The sequence below is a fragment of the Apus apus genome, chromosome 6 (genome assembly GCF_020740795.1).
Source record: "Apus apus isolate bApuApu2 chromosome 6, bApuApu2.pri.cur, whole genome shotgun sequence".
In the NCBI taxonomy this organism is placed as follows: domain Eukaryota; kingdom Metazoa; phylum Chordata; class Aves; order Apodiformes; family Apodidae; genus Apus; species Apus apus.
Window position 1 is genome coordinate 10,070,306 of NC_067287.1, and position 20,563 is coordinate 10,090,868.

The 20,563-nt window shown below is 44.8% G+C and overlaps 1 protein-coding gene across 1 annotated transcript; it reads right to left on the reverse strand.

The window, feature by feature from the left end:
- Window positions 1-16,671, reverse strand: LOC127386354 (glycerol-3-phosphate dehydrogenase [NAD(+)], cytoplasmic-like). The gene is made up of 8 exons (XM_051623280.1): window positions 16,567-16,671; window positions 11,294-11,471; window positions 9,289-9,429; window positions 7,937-8,075; window positions 6,110-6,222; window positions 3,741-3,974; window positions 3,499-3,605; window positions 1-2,160 (listed from the first exon to the last, which is right to left on the reverse strand). The coding sequence occupies exons 1-8, from the start codon at window positions 16,605-16,607 to the stop codon at window positions 2,064-2,066; spliced, it is 1,050 nt and encodes a 349-aa protein (XP_051479240.1). The 5' UTR covers window positions 16,608-16,671; the 3' UTR covers window positions 1-2,063.
- Window positions 16,672-20,563: the final 3,892 nt, after the last annotated feature.

Here is a 20,563-nt window from a genome sequence, read left to right on the forward strand (position 1 = left end):
TTGAAAAGTTAAATTACATCAAGTCTGCATACTGATTACTTTATTAAACTGTTATTGGATACACTTTGCATGTAAAATGTTCTGTATTATTATTAGCTTGCACATGACTTACGAGAAGCTTGGCCTGCTGGTGAGGTAAGGAGGTTCCTCTATTCTCTATCCCATTCTCATGTATTTGATACTTTAAAATTATACAGTATTTAAGTCTTTTTCCACTTGAAATGGAAGATTGAGACTCTCTGCTTTGTGTAAAGGATTTGGCCACACAATTCCCATTTCAGCTGGAGGAATGCTGGCATGTTCCTGTGGAGCCCCGAGCCGTTGGCTGTGACAGGACTGGGAGCTGGGAATGCTGAGCCACCTTAGCTGCTGTTCCACAGGGATCTGTGATGCTGCAGCCACTGTTTGGTACCCAGCCAGCTTTACTAGCTGAAACACTGAGATTTTTACATTATATTTATAATTACAAGTAACACATACACATGTATATATATATCTATCTCTGACAAATGTGAAAGATAAAATGACATTCCTCTAAAATGCAGAGCGGAGACGATTTTCTAATCTAGCTTTTTTATTTTCCCTAAGCGATATGACAGCAACTACATAGAGAGATTAAAAAACCTCTTGCCTTCCTCTCTGCTATTTTGGAAAATCAGATAAAGCAAAGCAAAAGTAGGTTACTCCTCCTTTTTATTTGCCTTATCTCAAAATAGGAATCTTTCAAAAGGGTATTAAAGCTTATAAAATGTGCCACTGTTCATTTCATAGACGGCTTTAACTCTGAAAAACATCAGGTATGTAAAGTTACCTAAGTACAGCTATAAGGTTTTAAAAATGTTATGTTTCTAAAATGAACACCATTCGTAGCAAAATAAAAAAACCAAACTGGTCTACGAACCAGTTTGTGTTTAAATTTCAGAAGGAGATAGAGAGATGTCTCTTCCAGGGTGTGAGATGTGTTAAGCTACAGCATGATCAGGACATTAATCTGCAGCCTGGGAAGATGTGGGAGCTGCACTGCTGTCAATCCAGTGGAGTTTCCCAGAGGAGTTAAAATGCAGCCTGGTTTCAAATGCAGGATTTCTGTGCGTCTGTAGCGGTCACTTTCATGCATGTATAAAAATTGGTCAAGTATCACAGAGGGTTTTTTCATTGTTACTTAAGTCCTCAAAATAGCAGCATTGCACCAGCTGCAGGATGAGCCATGCACACATCCTCCTCCTCAACCTCCAGTTCTTCCTCCCTCAGCTAGTACCCACTAATGACTGTGACTTCTTGGGAAATCCTGATGCTAACATAAATTTATGTGGTTATTAATGCTTTTTTTCTGTATGTAACAGAGTGCAGTAAGTCTAACAAAGGTCAGACTGCTAACAAGGATTCATAGCGTCCTGAATTTAAAACCAACAAACAAAAAACAACCCCAAGCCCCCTTCTTTCTCCTTCCCTTGCTCCTGCAACTGATTTATTTATACATCTACTGAACATTCATGTGGGTCTGAACACAGTAACAATACCTATTTTTCCAAAGAGGCTTCCACTGGAGAAGAAAATCAAGGAAGGACTAAATGTCACAAAATACAAGATGTTACTTGTATTTGAGGGGAATCGTTGAAACCCAACATTGGCCCACGTGATTGCATCTTATTCCTGTCAGAGCTTTTTCTTTATTAACTACGAATCTTATTTGGGTAAGTTGCTCACTTTTTTTGCATCTTGTGCTGTTCTGTAAGTAATATTAGTAGGCAAAATGTTGAGGTTCACGTGAGCTAGGTTGAGCTCTTGTTATGGAAACTACAAGGGGAACTGCTTTCAATCCGCAAGAAAGTAGTTCTAAGCAAATGGCCAAAGTTTACTCAAATGCTGTTAAATTGTACATTCATTTCCTGTTCCTTAGGTACAATGTTCAAATGAAAGGCAGATTTTTGCCCCCAGAATGAGGATACTGAAAGACATTCTCTGTTGCTCTTACAGCAAGTCTTGTCACACAACCTGTTGCTCTTATTTAAATGTTTCCAGAAGTCCTGGGAAGGTGAGGAGCAAGTGGGGAGAGGGGGATTCTAAATGTGCTCTGGGTGGTTCTGCAGGCACATGATGAAATCCTGGATCGATTGACCCTCGTAGCAGATCTTGTAGATGGTTGTAAATAATGGATACCTGAAAGAAACACACAGCAATGAAAATAGTTGTTAAAGTTTATATAAACATTTATATTCTGTTTATAATGGAAAAAAGGGTGGTTTTTTTGTTTTGGTTTTTGGGGATGGATTTAGTTGGTTGTTTTGTTTTTTCTTTTTACATTGAAAGGAAAACTTTTCTCCTATAATTCTAACCTGGAGGTACCTTTATATAGGGTATATATAATTATATATATAAATATCTTAATTGCCCTTTATATAGGGCAATTAAGAGAAGCTAGGGGTAGTTCTAAGGGGTGAGAGCAAAGAGCTGTTGTGGAGTAAAAATTCCTATCCAGTGTATTTCTTTACAAAAAATCTTGAATTGCATATCTTCTTTTTCCTCCTGTGTTCAAAATGTGTATTCATTTGTATTCATTGCTGGTGTCTAAAAGACTAAAAAAGGATTAAAATGTCTAATGATTTCCTTTTCCTGGCTTAGAGGGTTCTTTCCCTTTTGCAGGTTTAGTCAGTATGTGGTAAAAAATGATTCCACTGAATGACTTGGAGCTGAGCATGTAACTAAGTGCAATTATAGGGATACTTACTAGATCAAATTTTGATGTAAAGTTCATGTCCTGTCAAAATAAGCTTTTCTTTTCTCTCTCATTTCTGAAAGATAATGCCAATTGAATATACTATATCTGTTATAAGTCTAATAGGATTTTTTTTTAAAGTATTCATTTAGCAGCATTTGACCTGTCAGAACTGCTACCATGTGAGAGGGAATGGGATGGAGGGAGGTTCAGCTCTTCTGTTGTGTAAGCAGAGACAAAGCTTTCAAACGATAAATAATCTTACTTTGCCCCAGATAACTAGAGCACTAAAGCACTGGTATCAGCACACATTACCTATAAAATACCTATAAAATGTTCTGATTAGGAGTTACCCCTGCACTGGACACTGAGATAACCTCCTTAACGTTTGCACTGAGAGCAGTACTGCTGCAGGCTGTCCTGGTGGTACACTGAGAAAACCCTTTGCCCCATAGATCGTCTTTGCAAGCTGACTGTGTGTGCGTGCCCTTCAGTCTCCTTGAGGGGAATGGGAATGTTTGGGTAGCTCCTTTGGATTACTATTTTTTGTTGGTGTTTGTTTTCTCTGTGTCTGTGGCTTGTTTTTCCTAACACTGTTTATCCCATCCTACTGACCGTGGCAACGAGGGGTCAGGCTAAGCCATGCTCGAAGAGTGGCCCAAGATGGGGGAAGCATTTGTTACAGAAATGAAGGAGATAATTAAACACAAGAATTCTTAGGGAGGTTACAAATCCCTCTCAATCTGTCATGGATTGTGTTTTTTTAAAGTAAAAGCACTTACTTATCCAGCATATTTTTCTGTTTCAGAATCTTGTAGACTTCAGCTGAGGTCTGAGGACCTTGTAGCTTTTGTCCGTTCAGCATCTCGTTTTCCAGTTCCTCAATGGACTAGAAGAAAGGAGACCGATTGACTTGGGTCAGATACCAGCAGTTATCAAGAAGGTAAACAGCTCATAATGCCTGTGTAAAATGGGGAAGGGTTTCTTCATGCCTTAGTGTAAAACATTTCAAAACCCTCCTTACTTTTCCTGTGCGAGCGAAGGCTTCGGCTACTTTTCGGTTGCGACCCCCATAGCAGGTAGTGATCAGGTCAGCGACGCCGCAGCTTTCCAGAAAAGTGGCTATTGATACTGATCCCTTGCAGAACATCTTGGCAAAGGCCACCATTTCCATAAGGCCCAGGCGTATCACTGCTGCCTTGGTGTTATCACCGTAGCCCAGCCCGTCGCAGAACCCAGCTCCCACCGCCACGATGTTCTGGAAACAGGGCAGTGCGAAAGAGAGAGGAGGACAGGAAATGTTCAGGCAAGGCGTGCGGCTCAACTGCGTGAGCTCAGCTTGAAGGAAGCCCCACACATCTCTTCACCAGAACAAGGGTCAGTTTCTAAAGGCTGTAAGTTTGACACGAGTAGGACATGAGCAAACAATGTGAGCCTGCAGCCCAGAGGGCCAGCTGCATCCTGGGCTGCCTCAAAAGCCACGTGGCCACCAGGTCAAGAGAGGTGGTTCTGCCCCTCTACCCTGCTCTTTTGAGACTCCACCTGGAGTACTGTGTCCAGCTGTGGAGCCCTCAGCACAAGAGGGACATCGTCCTATTGGAACGAGTCCAGGGAAGGGCTACAAAAATAATCAAAGGGCTGGAGCACCTCTCCTACAAACACAGGCTGAGAGAGCTGGGATTGTTCAGCCTGGAGAGGAGAAGGCTCCAGGGAGACCTTATAGTGGCATTCCAGTACCTGAAGGGGCCATAGGAAAGCTAGGATGGGCTGTTTACAAGGTTGTGTAGTAATAGGACAAGGAGCAATGGCCTTAAACTAGAGCAGAGTAGATTCAGATTGGATATCAGGAATAAGTTCTTTACCATGAGGATGGTGAAACACTAGAACAGATTGCACAGAGAGGTGGTGGAGGCCCCAACCCTGGAGATGTTCAAGGTCAGGCTTGACAAGGCTCTGAGCAACCTGATCTAGTTAAAAAGGTCCCTCTGCACTGCAGGGGAGACTGGACTAAATGACCTTTAGAGGTCCCTTCCAACCCCACATGTTCTATGGTTCTAAGTTTATCTTATGAAGAAGGTGGCCAGCTAGTTTCTGTTGAACAAAACTAGATGGACTTCTAGAAGATTATTATGAATTATCCACTGTTATTCCCATGGGCAAAAATCAAAGCAGCTCGTTTAACATAGTAATATTTAACATGCAATCATCTAGTATGTACACAACTCATGGTTTGTTTTTCTGCTAGTTCCAAGTTGGGACTTGGTGACTTCTTAACTATTTAAAATATCCCAAAAGGTATAATGCCTTTCTAGACTTTCTCTGTGAGTCTTTAATTTAAACAGGCATGGGTTCTATGTACAGGTGATGCAGTAGATCAAAATTTAGTTTTCTCTACAAAAACTGTCAGAAGAACTGCCCTTTTCGACACCTCTAAACAAATCTCTCAGGATCCTAAACATCTTCACAACTCCTCACCATTGTCCTGCACGCCTCCCTTCCCACCTCCCAATTTCCACCCCCTAAAAAGTCCTCAAATATTTGTATTTCACTGTATATGAGTACATATGTCACTCAGTATTGCCACCGAAGTGTTTGCTCCAGACATAGAGATTCTAGTTTGTTTAGCAAAGGCAATGCCAGAGTATTGATTTCAAGAACAGCCAAGATTTCCCACAAAGCGGAAACCTCTCTCCCCTCTTGCACTCTGCTCCAGCTCCAGTCTGTGCCCAAAAGCAAAACCTGGGGGATATTTGGGTTTGTATGTAAAGAAACTTTTCTTTTTGTATCTAAGGTTACACTGGACCAATTCTTTCCTAGCCAGTCATGCCCCTTCTGCAAAGAAAGGTGAATTCTTGAAGTACAAATTATTGAATATATAAAAAAGTACAAAGGATCACAAGCCAGAGTAAATTTTAGGACATTTGAGATTCACTCAAGTGTCTCCTCATTGGAAACTTGGTGATTTTGGTATCATTTCTGATCCAGCCTGGGATCTTGATGTGGACACAGCACGCTGTTTCTGATGTGCACCTTCTAGTTACTACTCCAGCCATGAAGATAAGTTACTAGTGGGAGCTCCTATCTGTAGTAAGAATCCTTGTTCCATGTGCTTGCAACATGCAAACAAGAAAACACAGTGGACTAAATTCTGCCCTCCGAAGCAGAGGTGCCTCCAGTAAAATAAAGATCAAAATACAACTACTTTGAAATGCTTTCCCAGCAGTTGTATTTTTAAGTAAATGTTCTCTTTTTTACAGGTTGGATGCAAACTTCACATCTTGTCTGTGCTCACTGTATGACATGATGGCAGGACTCAGACCCTGTGGCTTACAGAAGATGCAGGTGAGGGTGGAAATTGGCCCTAATAAAAATTTTTTGTTTGAAACCACTCACTTTTAAGGCTCCACAAAGCTCCACTGTATCAGAATCAAGCACCACGGTAATCCTGAAATTGGGGGTCTGCATTAATTCTTTAAAGATCTCCCCTTGTTTTTTGTTTTTGCAGCCTGTGGGAAGGAAGGATGACAGTTAGAGGATTTTTTCCCAATGTTTCAGAGTACACACAATTAACTGAAACCTGAAATAAGGTCCCAGGGATCACTTTACTGAGACCACAAAGCCTAACTGGGTGTTGCTAAACAAGAGTTTTGTGTGACAGCAGTTCCTGCTGCTGGAAGCCAGTGTTAAAGGTATGCAAGTCCCAGGCATTGACCAGGTATCACTTAATAATACTTTAAAGAACTTAAAAGTATGTACTGGCTAATGCAGTTTCCTGCCTGAGAAAGCTTGTATAACCACAAACCTTGCAAAACATAATATTTACAAGTCTCTTTGTACAGCACGAGGGTGTAATTGCTGCTTTGAAAATGTAAACTGGTATAATTGCTAAGTGTTGTTACGGAGCACAATGATTAAGGCCCAATTAATTTGCAATTACAGGGAGATCCACAGATTATGAGGTTGAATGCTGGCACTGCTCAAACATTTTTGGTACCAGTTCTGCTGGGGTCATGTATCATGTCACTGCAGCACTCACTGTAGGTGTGGAGAGGAAGGGTAGGGAGCCCTTGGATGTAAAGGGGCTGAGGTTTGCCTGTGTCCAGAGAGCCTCTGGCCCAAGGGGAAAAGGCTTTTGAATCTGAGTCAGCTTGGTTTCCTGCAGGGAGAGCTTAACAGTGAGTTTTAGTAGCCTGAAGCACCACACTCTGGTAGCTCTGGGGTTTCTGCCCCACCTCACAAGCAACTTTGCGTTTGCTTCTCGTTCTTCACAAAAATTGATGTTGGGGATATTCAGTCTCTTTGAGGTGGTTGTTTCTGGGCTACATGGCTTTCCATGAGGACAAGAGCAAGGGGCAGAGCTCTTTCCAGTCATCATCACAGCATGGCTTCAAACTGGGACAGCAGAGGTTAAATTCCCCCCAAGAAAATAAATGTTGCTCAACTCCCCAAATCATGTTGAGTCCTATTTCTGACCAGTTGCTCTGCCAGCAACAATATCCAGCTGGTACAGTTTTTACTATTACTGTAACCTTTGCAAGGCAAAGCAACAGTATTGCAGCAATAATTTATTTGTTTGCCTTCCCTAGCTATGGAAGGATGTAACTGTAATTTTTGCTTATTTTAAAAGTCAATGTGTTTTAAAAACTACTGGATGAACTTCCCCAGTCAGGTCAGACCCAGTTCTGGGAGGATCTGAGGCTATGTCTTGGCAAGCAGGCTGAATGGGAGGGAGGAACAGAAAATTACTGGGGATTTTTTGTTCTTTGGAGTTGTTGGGTTTTTTTACAAATAAATTTGAAGATGGAAAAATACACCTCAGGGAGCATGAGCACATCTGAGCTTCTGATTGCAGTTCTCTGTCTGGACTGTCTAGTGCATCAGCTGCCGAGGTGCTCAGGGTTGAGCTGTACAGACATAAAAGGTGGCTTTTTGCCAACTCCTACAGAAACAGGATTAAGCTGTAATTTTTTAATGGGTGAAATTAGCTGTCAGCACTGAAAGCCACTGTCAGTTTGGACCTGATCCTGCCAGCACTGAACTCCCTGCAAATCACGCTGCTTCCCTGAAGGAGCTCAGCAGGCACTGCACCCACAGCACCCCTCAGGAACCACACAGGACCCACCACATCCCCCTGCCCCCCCCAGAGGTTATCCTGCTGCCCAGCCACAGGTGGCATTAAAACACAGCTCTTGGCTCTGGTTTGCTCGTTGCAATAGTTACCAATGGTGGTTTCACAGAACTTCTCATCAGCCACTTCTTTGGCTATGTTGGCCCCCATGAGCACACTGATTTCTATTTGCAGTTTCTCTCGGATGAGGTCAGATATGAGCTTCAGGCCATCGGGCCCCTCATCGATCCCCTGAAGAAAAGGTGACAGTCAAAGCCAAGTTATTAGAGTAGGAAAATTACAATGGTATAAAGCACTGATAAAGCAGAAGGTGCCCTATTGCCTGCAGCTCTCTGGTTTAAATTGGAAGGATTTGGGCCTTACATTCACTTGCATTAGCCATTCATACAAATGCTCTGGGTTTGTACTTTTGATAACTGCAAGTTCAAGGAGAAAGTAGGGACAGTCAAGGTAACCCTGCTGGTGGCCTCTCAGCCAGCACTGCTGTCCTGAGGCTTTCTTTGATGCTGTATTTTTCCTTTGTGTTAAACTCTTGTGGTACAGAACCAGACTTTTACATTAAGCTTACAAGCAGTGGCTTTTTTGCAAGAACTAAGTATTAATCTGGCTGCTTTGTTGGTATTAAGGAGTGCATTGAACTGTCTTGGAGTGCTTTTTTTTTTTTTCACTGAAGAAACAAGTGAATTTGCAGGAATTTTCTTCCTCTCCCACTCCTCTGTGTACTGGAGCTGGTAATGCAATTGCTATAGGGAGAAAACAAAAAAAGGGGGGGGGGGAAGAGCTGATATTGCAGTCTGAAAACTTGAATTACATTTCTTATTTTAAATTGGGTATTTCCTGTAATGCAACCAAGAGAAGACTATATTCCTACACTCTGCCTCTGACGTTTAGTTTGGGATTCTCTTAAAATATGAATTCCTTTTAAGATTATGATAATCTGGTACTTATAGCCTTAAAAAGAGATTCCTCAGTTCATGTCAGCTTGAAATTGCTTCAGTTCTGCAAAATCATTAGCGTTTATGTGCCATGTTAATGCAGCCAAGAACAGCTTTAGTGTGTACTTGGAAGAGGCAATTTGACCCAGCCCTCTTCATGTTTAAGAGTTAATTGAGGTTGTAGTCTGAGTATTTTTTCTGGCAACAGCAGCACCAGCTTATGCAGCCCTCCCTCTGCCCATTTTCACCTCCTTGCTGGTCCAAGTGGGAACCCATCCAGGCTAAAGATGGTTGGCAAAGAAGGGTTACTCTGAGCCTGGCTGGGTTGCCCCATGCTTTTCTCTCCATGGCCACGTGAGCAGCAGAAGGCTGGCTGAGTTTTAACTCTTGCAGAAAGAAATGCTCATGTTTATGCAGGGCACACAGCTGAGGCCTGGAGTTCCTGCCCTTAAGTCAAAGAGAGTTTATTTGCTCCGTACAGATCCAGTCTTGTGGAGATGATAACTTACCTTGATCAGGGAAATCCCAAATGTCCCGGGTTTTATCTGGCCTGCAATCTGCTCACAGACTCGTCCAATGAACTGATGTGGCAGAACAAACACTAAAATGTCTGCCCCGTTTGCTGCTTCAACCACGTCTGGTACAGCCACCTGGGACGAGAGCGACAACTGAAATGAGCCTCCTCATGCCAGGTAGGAACCCACACACCCTGCAAGATACCAATGTGCCAAAGCCATGGAACACTAAACGTCTTTAATGTTAAAAGGCAGTGTGGCATAGCTGCTAGCTCTTCATGCAAGCAACTGCAGCTCTCTGCTGAAATATCCAAAGCAGCCTCTGTTAGGTTTGAGTTTTTAAAAACTTTGCTTTTAACTTGCCTTCCATCCTAGCCCTGTATGGATAAAGATGATAGATTTTCTGAACTTGTCCTGGCCTGGGAAGCCCTTTTGCTGGTTCAGCTTCTTCAGGTGGTTCCTGAAGGTACTGAGCAACCCCATATGGTTCTGCTGGAATGAGTGGTAGCACCAGTGAGCCCAGGAATGAAGCAGGGTGGTGAGACAGAGCCTCTTATGGCTGTCTTTAGTTTCCCTAGGTCACTAGCTTAGAGTTACCCAGGAATGAACTATCTCAAAAGGCACAGATGATAATAATACTTGGGATGAGATGGTTGGTTGTGTTAAATGTATAGTAACTTGACCAATAGTTAGAAAAAATTACCCAACAAGCTTAATAACTGACAAGTTCTATCTTCCTCCAAATGCTAGTGTTACTCAGAAGAACAATTCAAGCTGGGCTACAGAGGCCACGGCAGGTGACCTTGAGCCTGCTGTCACCAGCAGTTTGCAATCAGAGCAAATGTCACCCTTGGATGCAGCCTTGGAGCACACTGCCTTAGAGCAAACAGGATTCCCAGTGGGAGAACCAAAACTGCAGCAAAGCTGCTTCTCTGGGAAAACATCAAAGCAGGAGCAGGGCAGAGGCTGGCAGTGCTGTACAGACAGGGCTCTGGTTTCTCAAAAAATGTCACAGAGTAATGCAAGGAAAAAATTAAGTTTTGTTTGTGGTGGTTTTTTCCTCAGTTGGAGATGAAGGCATGAGGGTCCCTTCAGGCTCTACTGCAACCAGCTGATTTTTGCTGGTAAAACCTCAGACTCTGCCTACAGACAGGAAGAGGCTGATCTGATGATAAGCCTGATGATGTGTTGGAAGGTCATAAAAATAAGTGACATGTCAGTTGTAACCCAGGAGAACTGTGTGCCAAGTTCAAACCACAGGAGTGCAAACATGCAGTTGCAGCACTAAAAGGAGTACTGAGTATAGACACTGTCCAAGCAAGGAGACCCAGCACGTGCAGTGTCTCAACTTCCTTCTACAGCTGCAGCTGTTCCAGAAACATGGTGCTACTTCCTTTAATTCACAAAACACTGGCATTTGGCAAAATCTTAAGCAAGCATGGTGAGGGGCTTTGGCTGTTTAGGTAGCAGTAAATTATTTAAGCTGATTAAGTAAAAATGCATAACCTGGTATTTTAAATGTTCATGAAAATGAAATACTTTATATAGCAGTGTATTGCTCTCCTGAAATCACCCATAAGTCAATAGCTTATTATTCATCTCCTTGTAAGCCACAGCTGTTGGCTGTGCTGTTGAATTCTCTTTTACAAGCAGGGAGAACAGTGGCTTTCCCCTTTTTCCTAGAAGGTGCTGTGGGTTTGCAATACCTCAGCTCAGTGTAGACAGATCTCTGGCTGCCATTTCTGGAATTATGCTGATCTTGGTCAGTGAGGAGGATGGTGCATTAGCAGCACCTGACACACCTGGGTGTTTCAAGTTGCATGTGAAATACAAGACAAGTAGAAGTCCCAGCAGGGAGTTATATGTAAATACTGGAGTGAGTTAAGTGGCAAACCAGAAGGAAGTAGAGCGTTACTTCCTAGTTTTTAACTTTGCCAGATGTTGCCTCCCTTATTTTTCTCTCTTATATTTCTGTGATTATTTTTTTTCTCCAACTTACCACATTTTTTGGTATCTTGTATCCAGGCAGATATTTAACATTTTCATGTTCCTGGTTCATTATCTCTGACAGTTTTCTTCCATTGATGATCTCTTCAAATACCCACATCTTGACAGTAGGATCAAATCTGTTGGACTTCTGGACATTTTTGCCAATGATTCTTGCTATGGCTGATCCCCTTTAAAATTAAAAAGAGTTGAAATAATAAGAAACAAATAGTTTTCTTGTGAATTGGAAAACACAAATAACTTTAAACATAGTAACTTCTAAAAGCTGTTCAGCTGTTCAGGTTCTTGCTACACTTATAAGAAAGAAAATCCTCCATCAAAAACCCCTCAGTTTAAAAACACAAAGTAGAACTAGAGAAAATATAACTATAATAAGGGATCTGAAGTCATGTCAAATATTATAAAGTGAGGATACCATCAATAGCACTAACAATGTAGTTTCTGGGATTAAAATCTTTCTTGCTTCTTGGATAATTCTTTTTTTCTGAAGACCAAAAAATGTCAAATAGTCCAGGTGGCAAAGCAGTGCTGAACGACCTTGCTGTGACAGTCTTTGTGCATCTCATCTAAAATAGATGCATCCCACTTTCCTACCAATAAGCAAACAGTTGCAATAAGGGTTTTATGTAACAGATAAGTCCTCAGGAATCGTTGTTTTCTTAAAATAATCCTCAACCTGATGGTTTCCCTTTATTGTTCTAATTATCACTGTAACAGGATCTGCAGTAGTTGCAGCCTGAGGGCATTCTAACCATGCAGTTTACTCTGCTTCACTCATGCTGACCATTTTTTAATCTCAGTTCAGACAACAATTTTGTTTCCCCAGCACCACTGCAGCCTTGCAAACATTCAGTTATTTTCTTGGCAAGAGAGAATTAAAAGCCCCACACAAAATACCTGAAGTATGACTTATGCTGTTTGAGTTATATGGGGAGGAAGGGTGATTATTTTTACTCTTCTGTTGCCTCTTTCCATTTTAATACTACTTTAAAGTACTGGCCATTTTATTAACACAACTGAATGGGAGCTCCAACTGCAATGTTCTTGTCCTCTGACCCACTTGTACAATACCTGCATGAACAGGATTGAGCTCTGATATGTTTTCTGGAACCAATAAAGGTCTCAAGTATATCCAAGACAAAGTCCAGGTAGGTTTGTGCTGTCCATGGTTCAAAGGGAAACCACATTGTAACTGGTTCTCCTTGGCTCAACCATTTTTTTTTTTTGATGTAACAGGTTTGCACAAGGCTAAATTGCTCAAGAAGTAATAAAAGAACAAGGGCTTCATCCTAATCTGTTGATAAAGAAATCCTACTTAGATCAGGTTTCACATTCCTCAGTGTTGTATCTGTATCCTGAGTGGCTGTAATGCTTTCTTTCTAGAAGAGGACTATTGGGTTTGGTCGTTTAAAATACAGAGAGAAAAGTTTTAGGGGTGAAATGTTTGAGGGGTGAAGCTTTACTATAAGAGAAGTATTATCTTTAAAATTACTTACATTCTGGCTCTCTTGTCCTGCTTTGAACAGAAAAGCACAATCAAGGCCTGAGCTTAGGAGGAACTGTGGCTCAGCACAATAAATGTGTATTAAGAAGAGAAGTTATTTTTTATGGATAACCCTGAGATCGAAAGCCATTGTCCGGGTTGTGCTGAAGACTCCCATCAGGAGTATCTGTTCTCTCAGTAGATAAATCTCATCTTCCAGCAGAGCTGTCATTACCCCTATGTTGGATGTTGCCACTCAAATATTTTTCTATTGACAAGATGTTGTTGAAGATACCTCAGGTATAAAGCTCCATAAATGTCAGTATTTTTCATCTGGTTTCTGTTTAGATGAATGAGGATTTGGGGGAGAAAAGATTTAATGTTTAAAAGGCACCGAGTTGTCATCAGAGAAAATACTTCCCGGAAGACTACCAAACAGTTCAAAACCTGATGCTCTGTTTTACTTAGTCCATTTAAAATTCAGTCATCATTGATGAGCTTTGGGGAGAAGAACTGCTCTGTCTGTGAAGGTGGTGTTCAATAGACTACATAGGCTTGGCAGAAGAGGGATGCTTATGCAAAGAAAACCAAGGACACTCATATATATATATAAGACTTCACCATGGTTTTTTTTAGTCCAAAACTCAATTTAGTGAAGATTAACAGCAGGCAGAGGTAACTTTAAAAGGTGAAAACTGCCAATCAATTCCTTTTCCCCAATTATGTTAACTCATATCAGAAGTGATTTACATACTGCTAAGAAAAAGACAGCTTTTATCTGGGTATTTCCTATCAGTATAATGAGAAAGCTTTGATGTAGAATGACTCAGATAAGTTCCATTATTTACATATGTGAATATGAAAGTGTTTGTGGCACACATCAGATCTGGTGAAAAAAAGAGAGCTGAAGGGATCCCCTGGAGCAGCTAGTCCCTTCCCAACACAAAGGGCAGTCAAATATACTTACGATGTCCCTAATAGTTTTTCTGAGGAGATTTTAAAGATCTCAGCATTTGCAGGTCTCTTCCTTTCCCCAACCAGCCCATCCCAGGACTTTCCTATCCTTAGCATTAGAAAGATCATCCTTGTGTTTAACCTAAGTCTTTCTTACTGCAGTTTAAGCCCGTTTCTCTTCTAGAAGGGTGAACTATTGATTTCTTCTTTAGATGCTTGAGGGTGATCATGTCTCCCTCCAGTCTCTTTCTTAACCAACTATCCCAATGTTTTAAAATTACAGTATTTCTCAGATTGGAAGGGACCATGAGAGTTCTCCAAGGTGGGGACACCACTGAGTCCAGATGGGTTGCTCAGGGCTGTGTTCAGTTGCCTCGAAAAATCTCCAAGGACCACCTCCTCTCTGTGAAACCTGACACAGTGCTTTATTATTATCTTAGGGTGTTTCTGTCTCTCCTCTTTTTATATATTGAGTCAGAACCTCCTCTGATTCAATTATGACTACTGGCTCTTGTTTTCCTTCCATGCAGCTCCATAATAAGCCTGGCCATCTGTCCATGTTGAAGCTGAGAACCTGGTTCAACCTGGATCTTTGCTGAGGACTCTGCAGTCCAAACGGATCTAAGACTGGGACAGCTTTTGGATTCTGAAGGGCCAGGCAGTGAATTAAACCTCTGTTTTTAAAAACAGGTAACTGAACCATGATTAACATAAAAACAAAGCCTCCTGCACCTGGCTGGCAACCGCAGAAAGTGGTGCAGCACTTGGCTTAACCACGTCAGTCATGAGTCTCCTGGCAGTGTTGGTTTAGTAAGTCCCTCGTGCCCTGCTGCATTTCTGCAGCCAACAGGAGCTATTGCAACATGCCATGTCCTGTGTCAGCCACGTCTCTGAGCTGCAGGAAAGGCTCACAAACAGTGGTCTGAACTGTCAGGAGGAACATCTGAAAAAAATGTTTGCCAAAGACAAACATTATAGTTCAGTGTTGTGCTAAGACAACCTGTTCTTCCACAGAGGCTATGAATAGATGTGATTGAAACACGATGTTTCTCTCCTCCCCTGTAAGATTTTGCAGTCTAAGCTTAAGGTAGGAAGCAAAATACGGGCCCAGGGAGACAGGTGGTATGAATAAGTAGATAATATTGAATGAGCTGGGGATCTCTGTGGCATAACTCTTTCCAAGTTTGTAGGTACATGTGAAAAAAAAGAACTTTCTTGAGTACAGATCTGAAGGAAGACAGCTAAGTGGCTTTGGAGAATGTCTTACAGCAAGGGGACCGCCTGGGAGAGGCAGGAGGTGCTCACTGCAGGGTGCAGCAAGCGGATGATGAAGGCTGGCAATGGGGGCTGGCCAGAGGTGAAAGCTGACTCCCAGGCATGCAGCCAGGGTTGTTGAGGGTCTTGGAAGTGACCACGAGCTGCCTGCACAGGCTCAGACACCTGTGTTTAAGGTGTGAGAGACGAGGGCAGCAGAGGAGGATGCAAGTGCTGGAATGACACGATGATGGCGACATTTGGGAAGCGCTGGTGCAGAACTGTGTCCATCAGGGCCAGAGAAAGCCAGGCATCTGATGGAGAGTTCCCAAAGAAGACTCAGCTGTGCAGGTACGTGTCAAGGGCTGTATCTGAGAGATGTCATGCACGTGGGGGCTCAGAGAACAGTGCACTGGTTTTTGCAAGGCACTAATGCAAAGAGCTGTGCTTTAACTCTGTTCTCAGCAGCTCACAAGCAACCACTCCCTCACCTATTGAATTTTTAGGGCATTTTCTTCCACTTAGCTGTCAGGTATTTTTCTCCTTGCACAGAAACATTCCACAGAACTACCTAGGGGCTGGGTTTGCTAATGCCAAGTGCATGCACATTCATGTTGGGCTGTTTGTTTCTGCTCAGCTTACATAAACTGTAAGAAAAGTAAGATGCAAAGTCCAGTGAGACAGTGTCTGCAGACTTAAATGGGGCCTGTCAGACCTGAGGAGCTCTGCAGAGCTTTTGTCTTGGCTAAGAAGGACTGAGCAGTAGCAAATGTATTCTTATGGATGGGATGAGGATAAAAAGGGGGGACAGGGATGCAATGCCTGTACAAGGCTGAATCTGCACCCTGATGCAAAATGACATTTTTCACCCTGAGAACAACCAGCCTTCGTAATAATCTCCCCAGGGCAGAGGTGGATTCCCCAGCACTGGACACTTCTAAAGTTCAGCTGGACAGGGTGCTGGGCCATCTTGTCTAGACCAAAAGACTGGACCCGATGGTCCTTGAGGTCCCTTCCACCCCTCTATTCTATGATACGCTGAGGAAGATGGAAGTGAAAGGTGCCAGTAAGTCGTGGCTTGAAGTGAAGCCCGTGTCGCGGTTCCTTTAAAAGAACACAAAGAGCATCACCACCCTCCTCTCGCTCCTGGATGCTTCAATCTGAGCCTCCTGGGCCCTGCCCGCAGCGCCGGCAGCCCCAGCTCCGCAGCCTCGCAGCCCCTCACCGCGCTGCGGGGGCTGGGTGCGGCGGGAGCCCCGAGCCCTTCCCAGGTTCTCAGGGAGGCCGCTGCCTGCCCGCGGGGCTGGGACGAGACGGGGGACGGCGGGGCCGCGGCTTCAGCACCAGGGAGACCCTCCCCCGCCGCTCCCCGCACCTGTTGCGAAGCCCCCGGCAGCGGCGGAGGGGGCGGCCCGGCCCGGTCCCGGTGTGCCGCCCTGCTGCGGGGAGGCGTGCAGAGGGAACGGGAAAAGGGGAGAAAACTGGAAAGAAATGGGGGGGGGGGGGTGGGGAAAGGGCTGGATGAGGAAGGCAGAGGGGACGAAGCCCCCCCATCCCCGCTCTGCGGCACTCACCAGTTCCCAGAGCCGACGATGCAGACGCGGAGCGGGGACATGATGCGGGCTGCCCGCCCGCCCGGCGCTGCTGCCGGCGCCTCGCCTGGGCTCTGGATGGGGTCGGCCCGGCTCCGCTTGGCTGTGCTGGGTTCGGCCCGGCCCGTCCTGCCTGCCGGCACCGCCTCTCCCGACCCGGCCCGGCCCCCGGCGCCCGCGGGAGGGGCGGGCGTGAGCGGGCGGCGGCCCCGGGGCTGCGCTCCCCGGGCTGCGCTCCCCGTCCTCCCCGGCTCCGCCTGCGGTCCCGGCGGGTTTTCTGCCCGGGTCGGTCCTTGCCCTGAAGGGGTGACCTACGAGCATCAGCTGGGACCGGGGGGATTCAGTGCCCCGGGTGGAGGAATGGGGGGAACTGGCGCCTTCTCCGGAATTCCCCAAGGATGGAGACCAGCGCGGGGGAGCCCGGTGCTTCTCGCGGCGCTGGGGCCTTCCTGCCCACCGGCAGCCCCGATGGTTTCTGCAGGGTGGGTAAGGTCGTGGAGTTTGGGGGGGACACGAGCTGTGTCCCTCACTTAGGGGCAGTGAGGAACTTGGCGAGGTGCCCCCCGTCCTGGCAGCGGCTGCACAACGGCGGGAAGGGTTCCGGTGGGTGAGCAGGTTCCGATGCACAGCAGGGAGAGGTTGGGACTGCACTTGCAAGTGACTAATCATCGGCAATGAACTAGATCACAGTTCCTAATATAGAACATCAAAAGTTAATCTGCGAGGGAGGACAAAATGGAGTGTTGTTCCCTACCTGGTCTAATCACGCGTGATGCTCTACAAATTGCCACATGTCACCTCTCAGCCTTCCACTACACCCCGTCTCCTCTCCACAGCACTCTTCTCTCTCATTTTTGAGCCAGAGAGCTGTGTTTGCTGCCTTCCCTGTGCCTGCACTCCTGCTTCCCCTCATCCCACGGTGCCCAGGCTCCCTTCCCTGCCGGGGGCTGTAGGCTCAGCAGGGGCTACATCTGCTGCCCTTGCACCGCACCGGGCCTGGCTCAGAGGGTTTCTGGCTCCGTGTGGTGAGGAGACCTGACCCCCTGGTCCATAGAGGCAGGCTGGCTGCCAGCCTTTCAGAAGCCTGTGGGTGGTTTTGGAGGTGCACATATGTTCAGCTTGCCTGCTGTCAGCTTCAGTGGCCCAGCTAGTTGGTGCATCCTGGAGGCAGTGAGAGTGTTTGGGGATGTAAAAACCATGTAGGGCAAAATCCTGCAAAATAATATATTGGGAAAATGACTAGGACAGGTAGCTGAAGGGGAAGGTGTAGCTGGGACCCTCGGCATGTGTGAAGCCTGATGGGGAGCCCTGCGGGAAGAGGTGTTACCCTCATGCACAGTTTGAGTACAGCCAAGGCACAAGAGCCCTTCTCCAGCTCCAGGTGCATGTCCTCCAGTCTCCTGCTTTTTTTATCATTGTTTGCTTTTTGCTTGGCAGTGCAGCTCCTCTGTGCCTCTTTATTCTCCTTTTTGCTTGTTCCACCCCTGTGAAGAAGCTTTACTGTGGAGGTGAGGAGGAGCCATCGCCCTTCTTGCCCCATTTGCACCCTGAGGCTTCTCTGCTTGTTGCAAGATCTTCTGTGTGGTGAGTCCCCAAGCCCTAGTGGGAGGACACACAAGTACTGGCTTCTGCAACTAGTTCATGCAACAGATGATGTCTCTAGTCTACATAGTACATAAGAATTGCAAACTGTAATGATTTAATCTAATTTAATGTGGAAACTTTTAATTATAAAGGGGAGCTGGATCAGTTTGATGGCCTCTGGACTGATGGGGTTATGTGCCCTCCACATTCAGTTTCCACTGACCATTTGGTCGGTGCACAGAAGCTGGCAGGGCTGAGATTGGCAGGGGATGAGCAGGCAGATGGATATGGCAGCACTTGTGAAGAGCAGAGGACACAGCCAGGGACTGTGAGTGCACGTATGAGCTTATACGTCTGTGACACTAATTGGCCATGGAAGTAGATAACTTATGCTGCTGCTGAACTGTCCTCTGGATCCATGCAGTCACTGCTCCATGGAGATGGGTAGGAAAGCTTTCATGCACAAAGGACTGTTCCAGGCATTCTGCAGGCAGTTTTACCTGTCAGGTTCTGATGTCAAGGCTGTCTCAGTGTGTGGGGACACAGAATGGCCCTGAGAAATGGGTCCTTTGTCAGATTCCAGAGCCCCTGAACCTTATGGGACACGTGGATGCTGACAACTGTTGTTTTATCAGGCAAGGAGAAGGATCTGTTCTTTCCCACAAAGGCACAATGTTTATTTTCCACATAAGCCCACAAGCACTACCTCTTAAGTGTGAGTCACCAGTTCATAATGCATAAAAGCTCAGTCCACTTAACAGGGAGGCTAAAGACAGCTCTCTGAAGGCCACCCCCACCCAAGCTCACCTGATCTTCTGCACCTAATGGGTCACGCATGTATCAGCAGCTGGAGATTACACAGCTGAACAGTCTTCTGCAAACAGAAAAACCTCATTGTCAGTGCTGCAAAGCCAGGGCAGCTGACGGGCATTTTTTCCAAGCCAGGTGTGGGTCATTCTGTGGTGTCAATGTGGTCTTTGAGCACCCTGAAAAATGTGACTGCCAAACTCGGCAGGTGCCAGGCAGAGGACAGGCAGGGATGAGAGGTGAGGTCTGGTGCTCTGTAGAGAGGGACTTGAGGGCAAGGTAAAGGGCAGTATGCTCTGCCCTATGATATCGATATAGCTATTGCATACTTTGCTTCCTTGGCCGCTGGTCAGTGATTTTTGGGCACCCAGGTGATTATGGGATAGGGCCAGTCCTCTGTTCTCCTTCCCCGGATGAGCTGAAGCTGGGCCTGTAAGGACACTCTGCCCACTTCTTGCTGCCAACTCACAGTCTTATCCTGCTCTATCTTAAAACTGGTTAGCTTTTTTTCCCCACTCCTACTGAGAAGCTGTTTGAGACCATTACCCCTCTCACAGTGAGAACCTTTCTCCCCATTTCGTATCCAACTTATGCCCATCTGCTCTAGCAAAAGCACTGTCTAAAAATGTGAACTATTCTTCTCCCCTGGTGCTTATTCTTCCCTCTGCCTGCCTTAAACCCCAAATGTATTTACAGAGAGGAACTGGATCACTTCTCACCGTTCATTTTGCCAAGCTCAGCATGACATGCTCTTTTATCTCCTCTTTTCTCTTCCTCTGATTGTCTGGATGGCACTTCTCTGAACCTGTTCCAGCATGAAGTCAGGCTTTCTGAACACTGATAACCTGAATGACGCCCTAAAATCTCAATTGAGTTTTACCTGGTGCCTTGTATATATTTACTTATTGATCCTGGAAAAAGGTGGCTTGTAAGACTGCATTTTCTTTTTAAATAACTACATCAGGCATGTGGCTCTTCCTCTTCTGTTGTTCATAGCAGATACATTTTAATTCACAGCAGAAATGTTATCAGTTTCTCCGTGCATGGCCCTGCATTTTACACTGAAACATTTAATCCCATGTATGTTACTAGGGCATAACAATCATGTAATTCTTCCTTTAGGACCTTCTCTCTATTGAAAATGTCTCCCAGCTTTATCGTTAGCAAATTTCATTACCCCACTTGTCATTTTTTGTGCCAAGACAACTAATGAAATTATTTATTAAGACTGATTTCTCCAGTCCTATAATGTTGCTCTCGGCCCCACCAGCAGTTTTCAATCCCAGTACTATTCCTTTGGCATTTTATAGTGTTTTTGTTAATCCTCATCTTCTTGAGTTTAACTAATAATTAAATAGGTAATATCAAATCTAACACTTTACCAAAGTCCAGGTTGATAAGATTTATTAGTTTTCCTTTGTCTGCAAATGCAATTACCTTATCAAAGAAAGACATTGGGTTAAACTACATGTAACATGCCTGTTTTGCACTTTGACCCATTTCCTGCTTCCCTCAGTGTCTTTTGTTACTCATGGCTAACATTTGCTCCAAAAAGCCTGTAGATTTCAGTGATGGAGATGACTCAGTC